The sequence below is a fragment of the Pezoporus occidentalis genome, unplaced genomic scaffold (genome assembly GCF_034315485.1).
Source record: "Pezoporus occidentalis ecotype Australia unplaced genomic scaffold, CSIRO_AGI_Poc_V1 ctg210, whole genome shotgun sequence".
NCBI classification, from domain to species: Eukaryota; Metazoa; Chordata; class Aves; order Psittaciformes; family Psittacidae; genus Pezoporus; species Pezoporus occidentalis.
The window spans coordinates 910,141-930,261 of record NW_026913965.1 but is presented as its reverse complement, the minus strand read 5'-3'; the positions used below and the strand labels follow the sequence as shown (position 1 = coordinate 930,261).

The following is a 20,121-nucleotide window of genomic DNA, read 5'->3' as shown; positions in this document are numbered from 1 at the left end:
GTCATGGTGAAAGGGATTATTCTTCATTATCACAGGAGCTTCCATTATCTCTCACAGTTCCTCCAAAGCTGAAATAGGTTTTCCATCCCACTTCGTCATGTCTTCTCCGTGATCCTGCAGGTAAAACCATAGGGTGGCCCATGGCATATACCTCCTGTATCTCCTCTCTTGAACAATAGGATGCCTTTTGTTAATAGCTGAGATGTGTGTTGGTACACGTGAGGAGCTGGATAAATCAGATAGATTGTCCCTCAATTGTTTGAGGTCCTGGGACAGTTTTTCCACAGCTAAGATGATGGAAGGGGTGAGATTGTCTTCGAACTCTCGGAGTTTATGAACCATTTCATCCACTTTAGTGGTACTATGTCATTCCAGGTCACTGTTGCCAATGAATGGGCATATGACGACGGTGCATTCCGTGTAAGTTTTCGCCACATGGGTTGTGTACATTTGACTTCATCTGGGTCTACGGGTATATCCCCGTTATTCGGCTTGATGTGATAGATCATCTCTACAATGGCTGATTCCCTCAGTGACTGGATGCCTTTGTCTATAGTAGTCCACTTGGCCGAACAACACATAACATCGTCCTTATATGGAAACCTTTCTTTCACAGCTGCCAAGAGCCACCTCCAAAGACTGAGGGACTTTTTCTCTCTTGCAATTGCTTTGTCAATTCCCCCTTCTCTAGCAAGTGATCCCAGCTGCTTGGCTTCTGTACCTTCTAATTCGTGACCATCGGCCCCATTGTCCCAGCATTGGAGCAACCAGGTGATGATGTGCTCCCCTGGTTGACGGGTAAAATCTTTTCGCATATTCCACAGCTCGGTTGAGGTCCGAGGTCGAGAAGTTACCTCTTCTTCTACTTCTTCGTCATGTGATGATGACTCCTGATCAGATTCTGGACCGGGTGGTGAATTCATTGGTTCTTCATCTCGCTTCACCCTTTTTGCCTCCTTTTTGCTTGTTCTCTTGCGTACAGGGGCAACCAATATTGGTACGAATTGGTCCTCTGGTTTGGCTGCAGTGATTATCACTGTGGTTTGAGTAGCAACTGTACTTGTTGCTGGGGGTGGTGTAGCTGCTGTGCTTGGAGCTGGGGTAACCGCACTGTCTGTTGCAGTTGAAGTTTGAGCAGCTGCTGTACTTGCCACTGGGGTAGCTGCTCTGTTCATTGAGGCCAAAGTTTGAGTAGCGACTGTTGCTTTGCCCTCAGATCCAGTGACATTTTTTCCCTTTGAAGGTGCTGGATAGTGTTGAACAAGGCCCTGTAAGCACAGGCCAAGCCCCAGCACGTTGCCATGATTTGTCCGTCTCTGGTATGGCCAGAATGACCACACACCTCATTTAAATGTTTTACTAATTCGTCTGGATTTTGCAGTTGTTCGGTGGTGAAATTCCAAAGTACTGGAGGGGCCCACTGGCCTAGATACTTGCCCATACTATCCCACACACCCTGCCACTCGTGGCTGTCCAGCCTCAGGGAAAATCTCTTGGTCCTCCTATATCGTCGTTTAACCCCAGACAAGACCCAAACCTGACTCTGCTTAACTTTTGAAATCAGATGAAATGGTTGTGGGCAAAATCACTCTGTATGCGTACCAACATGGTGATCCCCATCACCATCAGCAAACAAGTCTCAACAGCATTAAAAGGCCATTCAAAAACTTCAAAACTCTCAAATGATGCTGTAAATGGTCTGGGGGGTTGGGACTGGGAGGGTAAAAGAATGTCTCCTTCACAGGTTGACCACCCGAGAAGGAGAAAGAGATGTGTAATTGCTAAGCACTTTTATTATATACCTCCCAAAGTATAAAGGTGGTGACCACACTGGGAACATAAGCCAGATCAGTTTCATGATCAATGATTCTATTGTATTACAAGTCATTACCATAAAGTACAATGAGACAAGAACCTTAGCCCAAGCCCCACACTTGAAAAACACTAATAAGCAAATACCTGCTGGAAGTAAGGTACGATATACTGAAACTGTGAGATCAAGAGGAACAACCTTGAGAGCCAATAAATCAGCATTGTGACAAGTGACTATTAATCCGGACAGATCTGTCGTTATCTCACCCCCTCATACCCCACGTTGGGCGCCAAAAAGTACTGTCGTGGTTTAAACCCAGTCAGGTAACTTGTTCACTCACTCCCAGTGGGCGGTGCCGGGCTGGAAGCAGTCGAGACCCACATCCCACCTCCCCCAGGGGCTCTCCCCTTCCCCACTCCCAGAGGGATGGGGAGGAGAATCGAAAGAATGCAGCTCCCACGGGTTGAGACAAGAACAGTCCAGCAACCAATGTACAACACAAGTCACCACCGTTACCACCACCAATGACAGCAACAATAAGAAAAAATAATAAGGGAAGAGAATACGATACTACCTGCCGAAAAACGAGTCCAACCCAGAAGACCCCGTGCCCTTCCGGGTAACTCCAAGTTCCCCTCCTGGGCATGATGTGCTGTGGCATGGAATACCTCTTTGGCTAGCTTGGGTCAGGTGTCCTGTCTCTGCTTCCTCCCGGCTTCCCCTCCTCCCTGGCAGAGCATGAGCCTCAGAAAGTCCTTGGTCAGGATAAACATTACTGAGCAGCAACTGAAAACATCGTTGTTATCAGCACTGTTCCCAGGCTGAAAGTCAAAACACAATGCTGCACCAGCTACTAAGAAGGAGAAAAATTGACAGCTACTGCTAAACCCAGGACAGATGGAAAAACAGGACCAGATTGTCCCATGTTCCTAAAGACATCTGCAGTCACCTGCTGCAGGCAGGCAACATTTTACATAAATATGCTAGATCAGATGCCTCAATTGCCTCCTGGCCTGGGATGGTTGCATGCAGTTGAAAGCAGAATGTGATTTAAAAGTACTAAAAAAACCCCTCTCCTTTAGTTGATAATGTTCAATTTGTTTGACATCACTATGGCAAGTACCGACATAGTGCATATGACTTCTTTCCTAAAATCATTCCTAACATTTTTACCAGACAAGAAAAATAAACCATGACGAGGAAAATCTCTTGACTCCAGAAAACAGACTGCAACTGCAGAGCACTGAGTGGAAGACTGGCAGCAGATGGTAACGCTCAGCATTTCACTGGACCTGATTGCTAAAGAGTATTTTCCAATCTTTCCATGAGTAACCAGCACAGGTTGTTAAAAAAAAAAAAAAAAAGACAAAGACCCTAAGAACCCCACTAACAACCAAAGTAATAAGTAACAGTCTGGGTTATACCTGTATACCGGTATAACATGTGAGGCAGTTTAATTTCTCTTCACAAAAAAGCCCAGATCTCAATTTTTCCATATCCTGTTATCTGTTTCCCAACGGTGTTACCATGCTTTCCCCCCTCTTCCTCCACCTTACATGTAGCACTAGATCGCCAAATAACTTGGAAATTTGCTGGAGGCTTTTAAAGAATGACAGAAGGCACCTACAGGCTGCCTGTCTTTGGAAATTATCTGGACTGTGTAAGAGCTTATTCTCAACAAAAAAAATATTTGTAAGAACATCAGGAATATCAAGCTTATGATTTATGTATGTAAAAATACCATTTTTCAATCTGTACATGTAAGAATTACTGTTATTTTAAACCAAAGACAGCCAGGTCCTCCTCTTTTAAAATTGCTGTCATCAGATTCAGATTCATTTTTCACTTGTAGAAATTTTATTTAGTGCTTCTCACTTGTTGGGGACATTGATCTAATTTACTGGTCAGGCAAAAGTTCATGCACATATTACATGGTGAGAGAAAAAGAACTAGAAATCTTTCTTGCTCTCCTCCTCCTGGCTGCTGCACTGCAGCTAACAATCATTTGTTACCAGCTCAGCTTTCTGTGCTGTGAAGGCTCTGCTTAGCCCGGTGGGACACTCTATCCACCACCCTTAAACTCTGGGTTCTGTGAGGAATCAAGCACTCAATGCACAATCAGCTCATGTCCAGCACCACTTCCAACTATGAAGCCTTGTCAGTGTTTGAGTCTGAATCCAGATGCTAATCTGAACTAATAACTTCTGTTGGCTGCTATCTGCGCAGAGCCACACAAATGCATACAGGCACTCCCAGTGGATCCTGTATTTCCTAGGTTATTTCATTATCTAGGTCAGTCCAACTTTCTGTTACTTTAGAAAATGGATACTTCATTTTATCTTAATTTATGATGGTACTGACAAAAGCAGTCAGTTATAACAGCCCAACAATTGGCTCAGGTCTGTTTTGCTTCACTATAGTGCTTGCCTGTTTCTAAGACATCACTTTCTTTTTTGGTGTGTGTTCTATCTGAAGTGGCTGAAATAAGTTGTGGCATATACTATTGCCTGACAGACTGTCATTTATTTAATATAACATTAAGCAACAGGACATGCCGTGACTTGGTGGTTTGCTTGACACTACAATCCTTGCTGGAAGCATCCCCTCCAAAACAGTATACTTTAGATGGCTTGAGACTGAAGAACCTCTCCATCCGTACTACCTAATTACCAAATTAAATATTCCTGGAATTGCACCTAAATTCCATCTTGGAGGTAACCAGCTGGTTTACTCTAAAAGAGATCTCAGGTGTAAATTAGTATGCATATAGCACTTTGCAGTAAATCAGACAGCCAGCTATTTGACAGCTTAGGCTTAGTGATCACAGTTGAGCCACATGTGAAGTCTTCACACACATGAAAACTGGCAAGCACAATTCAGACCTATCAAGGGTCCAAAAGGTAAATATCAAGACTGAAACTCTTTCCAGTACTCTGAGTCTCTTAATGGCTCATGAAAACTGGGTCAAGGCAATTGATAAAGCATGTAATTCTGTTCTGAGGAATTTCCTCAGGACCGATGTAACAGCCATACAGCGGTATGCTGAGCAAATTCTAACAAGAAGGGTCATATCAAGTTAGGGAAATCTCTACCAAGAAATGCAGTGGAGTTTCCACACAGCTTTGCCAGGGAAAATCTGTCATAACTCAGGGAGGCCCATAGTGTTAAGCTGCACAGGGATCTGTACAGAAAAGAAGGACTGAGGGGAATTAAAGGAATATTAGCTGTTCTTCCCCAGGGAACGTAAATTCTCCACTGAACTTTTTAATCTCACTTAGAGAACAACAGTAATTTTGGCATAAAGGCAAAAAGCAGGTTTGCAAAGCACAGAAGTATTTTCCAGAGGTAATAAAGCAGCATTTCTTCATTTTAATGTAAAAGAAAGCTGTTCCAATCCTTCATAAAAGAGAAATGTCTTACAGAAGTGAATCCTAGTCTGGCGTGTTCATCACATTGTTTTGAATGACAGTGAAGAACAAAAGGTAAGCAACATAGTAATGAGTCTCAGAAAGCTGTCCACAGGTGGCTCTACTCCTCATACCTATTGCCACAGTTTTTTGCGTAAAAAAACAAAAATCCCCAAGAAATACACAACACACACCATTACACAAAACACCTCTCTTCAAAAACAACGTTCTCCCAGCAGAAATAATAGCTTCTATTGTTCGTTATTGCTCTCCTGGAAACCCAAACTCATAACCGCACCTCAGTGTTCATTCTGCTAAAAGGCACTGGACGGCCTCCATTGACGTGGTTTTCTTGCATGTCATAAAGTACCACCCACATCCCTGACATATTATCATTGTAATATTACTACAATTACTACCATCACTTTTTCTAGAATTAATACAATAGTCCACTATGTCACTGCACAACCACAGCATAACCTTCTGCACTGCCTAATAACACCAAAAAAACCTCCTCTCAAGGAGGAGAGGCCTGTAAGAGAAAGATTTCAAGTCTGTTCCTCCAGTTCCCCAAGGCAGTACTACAATCATCACCAGGAATGTCAGCAAAAGTTAATAATCCCCAAGGTAGAAATGACTTATGCTAAGAAACCTTAGAACTTCAGTTCACACATCTATAACATTTTTGTTGATTTTCATTACACAGATGATGTTTGTAACTATGTTTTGGATCAGATCTGGAGAAAGAGCTAAACTCTGTATCTGTGTAGCTTTGGAACAGCATTCCAATCTGCTTTTGTAATAGACATAAACGGAAACATACTGCCCAGGGACTTGCTACAAAGCCGTCCTCAGATTCATGGTATTTCAGCTTAAATGTCCTATGCTGTTCTGCAATGTGTTTTAGATGTCTCTCAAAAGGCTAGTGACATTACTGGCATTGTTTTTGTCAGATTTTGTTAGTTTGGCCTGAAACCCACATTCAGTGATAATTAAGTAACAGTAACTTTTTTCTTTTTAAATCAAAGCATTGCTTTTGTCCTTACCTAGACTGACTCTTGCTTGAAGAAATTACAGGAGAGGAGACTGGTCTTGCTGGTGAAGATGTTGTAGCTCCTAAATTAGGAGATCCAGATGCTGTTAGAGAGTGAGCTCTTCTTGATGGCAGGTTGTTAGATGGAGAAACATTAATAGTAATATTCTGATCTATGGAGAAAGCAAAAGTTTGCAGCACAATTACAACATCTGACCCAATAAAAATGTTTTTGTCCAAGAGACCTGTAATATAATTCATTAAGGTGTAGTAAGACACTAAAGGGGTTTTAGATTTGTCCCAAGACAGTAAAAAAAGATACATTCTGAACAACACTTATATGCCCATTTCATCTGAATGGAAAGGAAATGCTACTGAAACTAAATGAAAGAACAATCATAAGCAACTACATAAATTGACAGTTTATAGCATTTGGAGTTTCAACTGCAAAAGTAGTTTCATATAATAGATGTATTTTTAACACCATAAAAAAAAGGCTTTGAGCAAAACTCTGAGGGATTTTTAAATGCTGAATTATTAACATATCTACCTGGTTCTTCATGTTCATCAAGATCTTGAGGATCTGAACCACTCCTATTACGATACTCCTTAGAGCTTTTTGCCTTCCGAGTTGCCATTTCATCATCAGTGGCCTCTCCACTTTCACCCTAGAAATAACAAGCACCATAATATTTTATACTGAGGTAGCACCCAAAGGTCCCAACAAGATTCTGTTCTCCTTCTGCTAGCCCCAACATGTCCTGAGAATGCTTCAAGCATGAGACAAGAAACCTGAACTATTGGAAAACAAGCTCAAAACCTGAAACTGCAATAAACTGTTTTTAAATTATTCTCTAACTTTTCTCTGGTTCAGAATACCGTTAGCTGCACAGTAACTTGTAAGAAGGAAACAAATCAGCCAAACTACATGAATAACAAAATATTCTACCCTCATGAGTACTTTTTTCTTTTTCTTAGCTGCGCTTAATCCCAGAGTGTTGTTTCTCTGGACACTAGGTTTCTCAGTGCTTTTGGTAAGAGTTCCTGTGGTTGTGTTCCTTGCACTCCATCGTCTGCCTCCAAACAGTTCAACAGCCTGAGCCAAGGTTGGGCCTTCAAACCTTCCGTCCTCCTGCAAAAATTCTCAGTGTTAACAAAACAAGAGAAAGAACAGACACATTTTCTTAAGCAATAAAATAGACATCTCTAAGGAATGAATGAAAGACAAAACATCAGGGGAAGGCAATTTTTAATTACTGCATGAATATCAAAGGGCTATTTTGTTTGCTATTTTGGCAAGGGTTTTGGCTCTAACTCTCATCACTCAGTATTTCAGAACTTCTTTCAAGTACAGTCATTGCTCTTTCTTTAATAAAATACTTATTCCAAAACTCCAAACATATGAGCAGCTTCGTAATAAAAACGGATTTAACTTCAGTGTATTGAAGACATGCAAAGTTTGACAGAACATTACGTGGAGAATCAGGTCTTACTGATTTAAGCTGTGTTGCAAAGTTGGAGATTTGGTTCTCACTTTTAATTTTAACTTATAATAGACACTAATTACATTACATTAAGTTGTGGACATTTTTGAACTTTTCTTATACAAAGTCACAGCATATTTTACCTGGTAAAGGCTGACATACTGTTTCCGTAGCCACTGTAGTCTTTGATCAGGGAATCTCCTCATTTTTCTTACAGCTTTAGTCAATTCCAGCAATCCATCATACAGCATTCTGGCAGTGTACTTTGGAGCAACAAAGTGCAGCAACTTATTATCAGTAGTCTGAAGTCCATAAAGTAGTGTTATACCATTTTCTTCAAGGGACATATTGCAAAGTTTATTTTGAACACACACAGTGTGCATATCAATGCCAGAGTGTCCCATATATACAGCCTTGGCTGAAAACAAGTCCAAAACACCTTCCACCAGTCCAGTATTACCAAGAATTTGGTATTTACCAAGCTCAGCAGTAGTACCCAGCACACTCAGTTTTGCCTTCGAGTTTGCAGGGCAAACTGTTGTTGGTTTTGTCCAAGTCAAAGTACTATTGTCAGGCTGAAGCTGAAGGAAGCATCGTGCTGAGAGATGTGTCTCCTGATCATAATGAATGACAGTTGCCCCTTGTTGCATGAACTGATGGACATCAGCCCTGATAGATAACACATACCAGGGAATGAGTTCTATCCCATGGCAGAAAGCCTTTTGTTGCTCTTCTGTTGAACTACTGTCCCACTCCTTCAACTGCTCAAATATATCACTTTCAGAATCTGAAAGATCTCCGATTATAAATCTGTATGTGAGTAAAGATGAGAGACATATCTTTAGTGATACATGTGCTTATTTATGCTGACTGATGAATATATTTCTACTGTAAATTAAACAAAAAGCATACTGTTGTTTTACAATTTAGACTTACAGGAACATCCATAGTTTTTACAGTATTACAATTTACATTATTGCAATTTCAAATTAATAAGCAGATGCTGCTACCATTAATTATAACTCCTGTAACAATATATTTTCTTTGATCTTCCCAAACATTACATTATCAATAAAAACCCTCCATTTGGATCTTAAAGCCATGATTCCAATTTCTAAATCCACAGCATAAGATTGCTTCATTTGAAATATCAAGTACCATATATGAAAACTGTTAGCAGGATCTAGTGGATTGAAGACAGGACTTCTAATCTCTGCTCTATTATTGATTTAATCTGGTGACTTTTCTCATTATATGATTCTCTGATTAACAGTTGTAAAAATAGTGGTTCAAATACATATGTTCCTCATAGGAAGGAAGCAAGAATTTGATCAGATACTTCCTATTAGAAAATTTAATTTTATTTAAGCAAAAGATTAACATGATGCTTGCATTCAGCAACTGAAAGTTTCAAAATAGTTTACCATTATTAGAAGCAGTAGATATGGAGCAGCAATCAATAATACTGAACTAATAAATGAGGTAGTTTAAATACACTTTTTTCCTTGCAGAAGCTTCTAACATGTATGAGTGCAAAAATGTTCAATATTTTGATACTGCTTTAATGAACATAAAAAAGAGCAAACTGTTCCATGAAGAAGAACTAATGCAGCACATCTTCCTGAGGCTATCTGGCCAATAAAATCCAAACCAGCTTCCTCCGCATATTCTTCAAGGCATCTTTTCATAATAGCCTCAGTGCTTCCTCTTCATATCATCATGTACACTCAGCTCCTGCCCATGTTTTACGAGCTAAGCAAAACTAATCCATGCTGTAACTTGTTCCAAGTCAGATATACTATCTCCCTAAGCTAAACAGCATGGAGAACCATTAGCTCTTCCTCAATATCTTCTCCACCCTGGGCACTAACTGATTTTAATTTTTTCCCTTATTCCATATATCAGCTCTAATGATTCCTCTATTAATTTATTAAGCAGTGAGATTTCTACTTCTCTCTCCACCAAATTTAGCAAAAAGTGGCCAACAGACTGGGGATTTATTACTTGTGACTGACAAACGGACAGTAACTGTATCAGCCTTCACTGTAGCTCTATTTCCTTAAGAAATCTTGCTAAAAATAAAGGTCATGCATTGTAACTGAGCTGGTATAAACTGTCTTACCAGACACATAAAAACATTTACCTGTGTTATACGAGATTAAGATTTTCAAAGTAAACAAATAACAAAAGAGCTCTTTCTCCCCCATGACCTCAAAACAATCAAATAAATCTCTGCAAAAATGCTAGAAAATGTATTCTGAGGCTAGATGTGCATGGCTGGAGGAGTTTGGTGTAGTGGAGACAGAAATGGCGGAGCTTTGTTTATGCCTTATTTCACATTTGATAGCACTGGCATGCTGCAGATTAAAATGTATAAAAAGCAGGTAAGCCAAGAACACACACAGAATCATATAGAGAAATATATTTTTGACACGAGCTGCCAAAAGCAACACAGCTATCAATTATTGAGAACACACTTACAGAACTCGGTTTGAATCAGCTTTCTTTACATGTGCTGCACTGAGAGGCAAGGAAATGAAAAGAAAGGATAAAGGAAACATTAAAACAGATTGCAGTTTTAAAGTGGAAAATTGCAAGGGATATGAAAAGCAAAAAAAATTTCCCCTATTTAAAAGTTATTTACTGTAATTAGGAAAGCTTAAAAGTGAAGATGAGATATGGGTAATAAAGCAAGGTATCAAAGTTTACAGTATCTTAATAGGTAATTTGATTAACAATTCTATAAAAACAGTATTTCAAACTTCTCTGTCTTTTCCTGTCTACCTTTACTTATTTGAGAACTGTCAAGACTGAGTTCTAGTAAAGACTAAAGTTTGATATTTTTCTGGCATGTACAGAAATTCAGGTCACTGATTGCAGAGCGATAGAGTTTATTTGCTAACACAATTGGGAAAGTAATTATACACACTAACACTGAGTTTATTAGATGCCTTTCATTTTTTTCAAGTCAAACTAATCTATCAGCTTTGGTGGGTTCATGTTCCACAACACTAACCCAAATCAGAAGAAGGTGATTGCCCTCATGACCAAAATACTACAATTATCAGGTAATATGTAATTATTATTATTATAAAATTTAGATATTATAAAACTGTATGCAAATATGACTTCTCTCACCTAAGTTTCTTCCTTAGAACTTTTTAGTCATTCATAGCATTAAAATAAACCAAGCATTGCAGCCTCCATACAACAGCTTCTGCAGCAATGTGCTCCTGTGCCTCACCCAGCTGTCTGAAAGCCCAGGGAAGAGATGGCAGGTGAATAAAGAATTTCCAAAGTCTAGGAGGTACCTGAGCTAAATGAGTATTTCCAGAAGTATCTTTCTACAAGTGATTATACTGTTCAAATCCGTTCTATAGATACTAACAACTAAGTAGTTAGTAGCCTGAAACAGGTAACACAACTTCAATTACTTATCTTCAGTTTTGTTCATTTAAATTTTAAACTTTCATTTCAGTGTTATATTAGCTTTTCTCTTTTTACATTGAAGTCCTACTTTAAACTGTAACTCAAAAGTTTATATTTAAATAAAAAGCATAATTAATTTACCAAGTACTGATTTCATAAACACATAACAAAGAAAACTTTATTTCCATACTATTCTTTTTAATTTAAATGCTGCTTTGTTCATTTAAGTGAAAAGTTTATTTCCCTATCTTATCCTCCACTTTAACTGTTGTAAGCTGATTTTAAAGCATAATCATTAATAAAAGTAATTCCTGGAAGAAAGTCTTTGAACTGAAGTAAGTCAAGAGACAACATAAATGGACAGAGAAGTGTGTCTGTCTTTCTTGGCTTAATCTACTGCTCCACTTTCCAGAAACAACTAAAGCCAGATGTGAATAATTCTATTAGAAACCATCATTTCAGGAAATACTCATTATTTATTTGAAATGAAATTTAGAATTGCATGTTAATTAAATAAATGCATTTAAAACAGGAAGATGGTAGTTCCTTCTCAGGCAGTCACTTATTAGATTTTATGTGTAAGTAGCTGAAATATGTTGGATACTTCTGAACATATGGGTATTTCTGATTCACATTATCAATAAAGTAACTCATGCAATGACTTAAGCATGCTCTTCTGTGCAAGCCCTCACGCAATTTTACAGGTCTTCCTCTCTGAACAGTACAGATCCATTACTTAAATTGAAATTATTCTAACACGGTTACTTAGTTTAAACCCACCTGTGTCTATATGGACTGCAACTTAACTAGAAAGCAACATTCTAGACTTAGTGATCTCTTAAACTTTGCACTTCACATATTTCTTGATGGTGAACAGTACAGAATATACCACATCTTTGAAGTGAAAATCTGAGATTCCTGAACACTGTTTTTTTTACAAAGGGCGCAATTAAGAAAACTTCTATGCAAAATAGCAGGACTACAACAACCTGAAAATTCAAAATGTGTACTGATTTATAACTGTTCTCTGGACATAATTCAAAAGCCTTAAATGAGCATGTCCTTAAAAGATCTTCTGAAGGATAACAAATAACTTTTTTTCTGAAGTGGGCAGAATGCTGCCCAAGCATGCAGAATGTAATGTCCTGAGTTCTGATAACGGATATGTCCTGGTGCTATTCCTGTCACCACAGATCAAAACTGTCATCGTAACTGTGGGTTTTTAAAGGGATATGAGTAAGACGAAAAGGATTTACCCTTATCATGAGAGGAAGTAATTACATCATGAGGGAAAATATAGCTATACAGAGAGTTTCCTAGCATTTGAGTATCAGATACTTAGCATAACTGCAGGGGAAAAAGGTTCTGAATTGGAAGAGGATAAATAAAAGGGAAGATGTTAAAGTTTGCCTTATTAGTAAAAGTGAGCCTTGGTAAAAAGAAATTAAAGATTGAAAACATGAAATATACAGGTGATAACAGAAAATAAAAGGAGACCTACTGGTAACGGTTTTTGTCCTTCAAAGAGTTTTTTCTTGAATTACTGCCTTCAATAAAATTATCTTCACCCTCTTCAGATTCCAAACTGCGATTGCAGCTCCGAATCGTTTGAAAGATATTGTTTGCTGTTGATTCTTTTTCTGGATTATTTAAACCATCTTGGCCTACTCGTTGCAAGAAATTATCTTGTCCACTGTAATCTGAAACAAACTAGAGATACCTAAAAGATTAGTATAGTAATGAATAGAATGTGTCATCTACTTCTCACTGAAGAAGTTCTTACAAGAATTAATATTTAGTGTATATTTCATATTAGCTTCTTATGGGATTTTGTATCTGCTTCCAATCTTAAACAGACCAAATCACTGCATAAATCAAACAACATAAATTTCAGTAACTCCTGAAAACTCTTTAAGTGCCTCAATCTTAATCTTTTCATCTAACAGGGGCATTTTCCTTTTAAACCAAAATTATAAAACTCAAAGGAATTGCTTCTTTTCATAGAGGAAAAAGCCTGATCCACTGAGCTGAATTCCATTTTTAAGGCATTGAAAAATTTCCAATTCCCAATTAATTAAGTGGAAGGTCAGAGCATTTAACAGAAAGTAGTTAAATCTTTAAGGATTTATACACTTATTTTACTCAAAGTATAAACATGATCCTTTGGTCCTAACTTTAATTTCTCAGTACTCCAGTACTGAACTAGATATAAATCTAAATTGATACACTAACTATAGGAATTAAATTGAGGTGTATTTAACTCAACAGTGGTAATAGCCTGGTTTAGAAAAATTTAATTAGACGATGCTTTTGTATAAAATAATAAACAATATAAAATAATAGCAAATAAAGCACCTGAAAGCTATGAACATAACCCTTTAGAATATGAATCTCACCTCTAATGTTTCATTCTGGACATTATATCGTGGACAGAGTCTGATAAGGCTCGATGCCCCGTCCAAAACTTCACAAAGCTCTTTTAAAAATACACCACAGAAAGGAACAACTTTACAGCCTGGAATATTGAGTGCCCGGTTAACCACTTTCCTGTATTCAGATGATGACTCATGCTGTGCCATAGCATCTTTCAGACTTCGCATGGTTTCAATATCTGACTGGTCCATAAATTGCCACATTTTTAAAACTTTCCTTGACCTATTGCAAAAAGAGATTGCAACATTTATTAAAAAAATTAAAATCAATTTACATTCAAGTTCAACACTGACAGCACGTTTGTAATAGAGGAAATTATTATCATTATTCAGAAATGAATGCATGAAAGCAAGATTATTTTTATGAGAATTTGGGGTTGTGGACCATTTTGCCCCTTTTGAATTATTAAGAACAAAACTAAAAAGAAGAATCAAGCAGTATAATCTACTGGAATCACATTTGACATTTTAATAAAAGCTCAGTTGCATAAGACATAGAATCATAGAATCAGAATAATTAGGGTTGGAAAGGACCTTAAGATCATCTAGTTCCAACCCCCCTGCCATGGCCAGGGACACCTCACACTAAACCATCTCACCCAAGGCCTCGTTCAACCTGGTCTTGAACACTCCCAGGGATGGAGCATTCACAACCTCCCTGGGCAACCTATTCCAGTGCCTCACCACCCTAACAGGAAAGAATTTCCTCCTTATATCCAATCTAAACTTCCCCTGTTTAAGTTTTAATCCATTACCCCTTGTCCTATCACTACAGTCTCTAATGAAGAGACCCTCTCCAGCATCACTATAGAAGCAGGCTTTCTAACACTTTCATTGTGTTACTGCCTTAAAATCACAAGGGCTTGGGAAGAAATGAGAAAAGATTAAAGAACTTATAAAGATAAACCAGATCATTTATTATAAATTCCTTTAGTTGTATTATGAAAAACCCATAAAGTTAGCAAAAGTTGGGGGTTTTAATTAAATTTATTTAAAATAATTTACTTTGATTTTTTTTTTCCTCATTTCATTCACAAAATAAATTACTTATTTTCATGGAAATAAGTAAATCAGGACCATGTTCCAGCTCTCAGGCACCAATACAATACTGTAGATGAAAAGAACCTTTGATTTCAAACAGAAATAGCTCCTGATGCTCCCTGAGGATAGTGGGTACAGCAGGGAGCCTTCCCGCATTCTAAACTGTATGTCTGTGCAATGATACGGCCTTTTTACCTAGTCCGGGCTCCAAACATACCAAAAGGTCTGTAGAAAGGCTAACAGTAGAATATCCTCAACCTCCCCTTTTTGCCCCTGTCTGGGAAACACTGCTGAGCAGCACTGAGCCTTCCTCTCCTCTCTTTCCCTTGTGCTGTGCAGATGCATCAGAGATAAAATTAAGCCTTTAATTGGCTTTGTATTTTCTCTCACAACTTAGCTTGTAGACTGCGGATGCATTCTTCTGAAAAGGACTCCTCATGCCTATGAGTGTTTCAAATGTGTTTTATATAGCAAAAATGTAAACCAATCACTCAGTGAGAATCCTTAGTAATCCACAAAGAGCAACAGTACAAACACTTTGAAGCTTTATTACACAAACATGATAAACAACGAGGGTCAAGCTAAGAAATGGGAAATCTGGTCTTAACTCTTCCCTGTTCAGTCCTGTTGATCAGCTTTACTCGATTAGATTAACCACAACTGCTTCCCCATCTTCTTTTGACATTAAAAAAATTCTGCTACAAAAAACTCAAACAGAAATAAATTTTCTAATATAACATATTTAGGATGTACTAGGAAAACCAATGGTGTCTCCAGAGCATTTGTAAAAAACAGCTTTTAGCATGCTTCATTTTTCCAAAAGGGATTACTAGAAAGTCACAGGGTGAGATAGTGTGATTTAGCCATGGATTTCTGTTTAGCCCATTGTTCTCCAGAAACATCTGCTTAACAGAAGCTGCAATGTAATCTGTCACTGAAAAGCCATTTAAAAAAAGAGTTGCCAGTACCTCAACCCTGCCAGAAATTCCATTACAGCGTTGTAGTTGCCCATATTCCAGCAGCATTTTGCCACATGTACTAAATATGAGAAGACTTCTCGTTTCTCCTCCATAGAACCTGCAGTCAGGATCAGCCAGGTAACCCATGAGCTCACCTTGTAAAATAAAACAGACGGTACAGTCAATCAAAGCAATGTCACTTGGAGAATTCATGCATACTTGATGGAAAACGTGGGGTTTTGTGATTTCCTTCTGTCAGCAGGCTATCAGGCAAAATTCTACTTCTACATTCTAGGCCAAATCATATATGCAATGCAAACACACCTTACACACCGCCATACTCATATTACAGCAGTTAAATGATAAACTACTCTAGAAATACTTAAACAAAAACTTACTGCATCTTAAGATATTCCAAATATGCATTCAGGCCACAAAAGAATATGGACAGATTTCTAAAGCTGCCAGAGAGATCTGCAGTGTAAATTCTTATTAACATAACTTACAAATCTCAGCTTCACTCTAAATAACCTTTGTTCTTACAACATGGACAGTGAAAGTTGATAAATTGGAATTCTTATTTTTACTTAACTTCACAAAACTGGTACTTGTATTTAATGTACAAAATTTGCTAATTCCTATATGCACTGAACATTTGAAATAATTCATATTATTCAAGATTACAAATTCAGTAAGAAAACCCCACCTTCCTAAGTGTGACCATACTACCAACTTCTGTTCTGATTAATTAATGCCAGAATCAGAAATTAATGTTGTGCGTGATTCTGTTTGTATTTAAACAAGCAAAAATCAAACCTTCATTTTATCAGTGTGCAGATTTTCTTTCCAGTTTATGTTCCCACAACATCCATAAAAAGTAGCTATATTTCACATGGAAACCTAATTTAAACCAACTGTTCCTTCTTACAATATGATTCCCTGGGGGCTTGATTTTTATCATTGTGTAAACACTTAGGAAGCAATAAACGTGATTTGTTTACTGACGCTAAGTTCCATTCTTTGGTCCTGAAGATCTCAAGTGTTTACAGACAATACCAGTGTGAGGAGAGCCTTATAAAAATTAGGAAATGTTAGTTCCCCCCTCAGGGGGCATGGACTTTTATTTAAAAAAAACAAGCATGTGAAATAAAATGCGTTAGTACTTACAGGGGAAAAACCCACCAACCAACTACACTAAAACTATATAGGACTTCCATTTATGCAAGTCTATACTGACACAGTGTTCTGAGCCTGTCACTCCCGAGGGAGAACAGTCAAAAAAAAAGGAAAAATCTAAGTCACTATCTAATCTTTCTAATGCCCAAATCAATCAAGAACAATTGAACAATAAATGAGAAATGTGCAGAGAAGACAAACCATAGCTCAAATACATGCAATGCATATGTGTGTACAAAACCATCACATTTTAAAGACTGAATTCCTGAAGAAATTAGGCTGTAAAATCATTTAATCTTTCATACAACGAGGACATACTTAGGAATGCATACCATGGTGATGGGGATGCTCTAATGGGATGTGAGGAACAGGGGACAATGGACCCGTTAAAAAACAGTATTCATCTGTCCTAGCCCTCATTGGACAACTTGGGTATGGAAAGCCAGAGCTGGAAGAAACCTGCTTCAAGTCTAGTGATTACCAAAAGAAAGCAGGTTAACTATTGTTTCAATAATTACTGTATGTTTTACAATTGACATGTAACAAGAAGAAAGTTTAGGAATAGATAACAGGTACAGAGCTTTCAACAATGGTAGAACAAGTACCAGAGTCCAATGTTGTAGATCCAGAAGAAAATTTCTCAAACACTGTTGCTGTAGAGACCATGATACAAAATAAATAAAAGCTATTAATACTGGCTGCCCTATACAAGATACATCTAATGGCTCTGTCAGCTCTGAATGAGAATGTGAATTTAGCTGAAATTTTATTTGAAGTGCTCAATTGGCTATTCCTAAAATGTAAAAACTGAATCGATAAAGAAGTGCATACCTGATGAGCATTATGGTATGGAAGAACACACAAAAAACCCAGAGCACTGCATGACACAGGTCAAATGAGGGCAAAACCAGAATAAAAGGTAACACAATTAATGCATTTAAAAAAACAGAAATTGTGAAACAAAACAGTTCAATCTGCAGTTCAAGGTTGGCATAGATTTATTTGTGTATGCTAGAATAAAGTTACATATTCTTTTTGGATAATATTCCTGTTTTCCAGAAATGGCTCTCTTAGGGAATGCAAATGCTAAACATGCAATCTCACAAAAAAGAATTAGTATTTGTTTGGTATAATATACCAAGTGTAGTAATGACAGTTTGATTAATATGTGTTTAAGGTAGTAAAGATGTAATGCCCAGGAGAAAACAGTATCAAAATTGATAAAGAATGTCTAAAAAAGCAATTGAATTCAGACTCCCAACTAAGAAGCAACCTTGAAACTAGGACAGCCCCTTGTAGAAATTTTATTTAATAGGGAGTTTAGGGCTGCTATAAACAATTATGAATTCTTACAAATGCTCGGTAAAAGCAAACAGAAAATGATAAAGGTCAGCTACAAGGCTTTGTAGCATCAAGACTGTGTATGTATATGCAAGAGCAAAATAAAGGTGCAAAAGGCAGTAGTGTCCCATGAAGTTTATGCTCATTCCTCCTTCAGGGCAAGAACAGACTTACAGGAAGAGTAAACAAGTAGGAAGGAAAAAGAAAGTTTCTGAATTTGTAAATCTTAAAACAGAATGGGCAAAAGCAGATATAATGGATTGGGCAGAATCAGAGGACAGAAGTGAGCATCTAAAGATACAACCCCCTCCTGAAAATTAATCAATTTGATTAATCTGCTTTAGAAATTTCAGTATTTTCATTTTTCCTGGAGATCAGGAAAAGTGTGAGGAGCAGGCTGGGATACTTCAGTCAGATGCAGATAATGGAAAATTTCATTCATATCATTTTACATGCTGATGAATTTAGGAATGAAGCAGAGCTGTTCTTCTATATATGCTACAGACTGTTTCAACCTACAGTTCTTTTGTCATATCTAGCAGTAGCCAGGAGTATAAATTGACTTTTCTGGTGGTTCTGAATAGCACCAGGTCTCCAAAAAGATTTTCTATGAATTATTCAGAGACTGTTGTTTGATTAATCTGAACCCATCATACATTAATCTGAACACATCCCCCGGAAAGGGAGATTATGGGCTTCTCAGAAAAGCTGTATCCCAAAACTGGTTTCTTGGAAGGTTTTATCAGTCTGAGACTAGAGCAGCAATGATTAAAATGGAACAGTACTGTCAGAAAGGAGGGAGCAGAGGAATGGAGCAGTGAACAAAGGTCATCTCCTTTCATTCAGGGAAGTTTCTGCTGAATGTTGTGCTTAACATCTGCAATGGCTTTTGTACTCCTAGCTTTTTTAGTGAAGACAGCTGGAAAGCAAATTCAGCCAAATAACAGAGCTGAGGGGGCATTTCCCCAAAATTAAATGTGGCCCTGGAACCCGGGTAGGAAACAAACACAGAATTAATAAGCAGAATTATCTGTTACCCACTTAAATTGCCATGGGGTATTTTTCTTATAGACTTTTTGAAGGGGGGAGATCTCATTGAACCAATAGGCTTTACAGAAACAGAAAACAGAAGCTGAACCTCAGCAAACTCCCTGAATATTTTATTCTACCCAGGCAGATTAAACTGATGGATCCACAAACTTTACAATGAAGAAAAAAAATTCTAAAGCTCTTCAATAAATGCATAATGAAATAGTTTGGGTATGGCATTAATTTGAGATGATTACTCATTACATCCACAGCTAAAAGGAACAATGTACAAGCAACACTGAAATGCAGATTAAGTTGAAAGGACTGCAATCTTCAGGAAAAAATCATGTTTGACAGCTTAGAGGAAACTGAAGCATATTAATGAAAACATACACTAGTTAAACAATACGCAGTAAACCTACTCCAGAATCTTGTGATTTATTGATAAACATGTGAGCAGTCCAGGATATTTCCTCCAAGGTACGACTCGTTAGGAGTCATCAACATTCTCAAATGACTGTCCTGCTGCCACTGGATCCCCCAAACACCTCATAATGTGTATACTAAATTTTTGCTGTCTTGGATGCATAAACTGCCTCTGCACAGAGGGTATTAAAAAATAGCAAACTTTTCAAGATCTTCGTACAAACTAAAGATTCCATCTGTGTACACCTGAGGTAGATGCACCTCACACAAAAGACACCTTGGCAAGGAAGTAGCACAGACTATTTTAGAGTGGCATAGTGTCACTAAAACCAGGTGTGATTTCTACCTCTAAAAGTGGTTTTGTAGCAAGCAGGGGACAGCAAAGGGAAGCTCCATCCTGGCAGCCTCTGACTTCTGGACACTTCAGCCAATTGGATACAAAACAGAACCTCCTCATCCAACAGTTCATTCTTGGTTGGCTTGCAGAGCTATCTCCCCAGCTGCATCACACCTGAGGAGCACCTAACGCAAGGATGAAGAACTGTCAGGTA

The 20,121-nt window shown here is 37.9% G+C and overlaps 1 protein-coding gene across 3 annotated transcripts in view; it reads right to left on the bottom strand.

The window, feature by feature from the left end:
* PLCE1 (phospholipase C epsilon 1) overlaps window positions 1-20,121 on the bottom strand; it is a 150,434-nt gene that overhangs the window by 27,355 nt on the left and 102,958 nt on the right. For 2 of the 3 annotated variants that reach the window (XM_062619465.1, XM_062619466.1), the window contains exons 6-12: window positions 15,608-15,753; window positions 13,563-13,821; window positions 12,668-12,876; window positions 7,881-8,547; window positions 7,203-7,385; window positions 6,804-6,921; window positions 6,267-6,426 (exon numbers count right to left, since the gene is read on the bottom strand). In XM_062619465.1, coding sequence (XP_062475449.1) covers window positions 6,267-6,426; window positions 6,804-6,921; window positions 7,203-7,385; window positions 7,881-8,547; window positions 12,668-12,876; window positions 13,563-13,821; window positions 15,608-15,753 — 1,742 coding nt within the window. Of the gene's footprint in view, window positions 1-6,266; window positions 6,427-6,803; window positions 6,922-7,202; window positions 7,386-7,880; window positions 8,548-10,218; window positions 10,258-12,667; window positions 12,877-13,562; window positions 13,822-15,607; window positions 15,754-20,121 lie in introns of all 3 variants that reach the window. The other variant, XM_062619467.1, reaches the window with a different exon arrangement.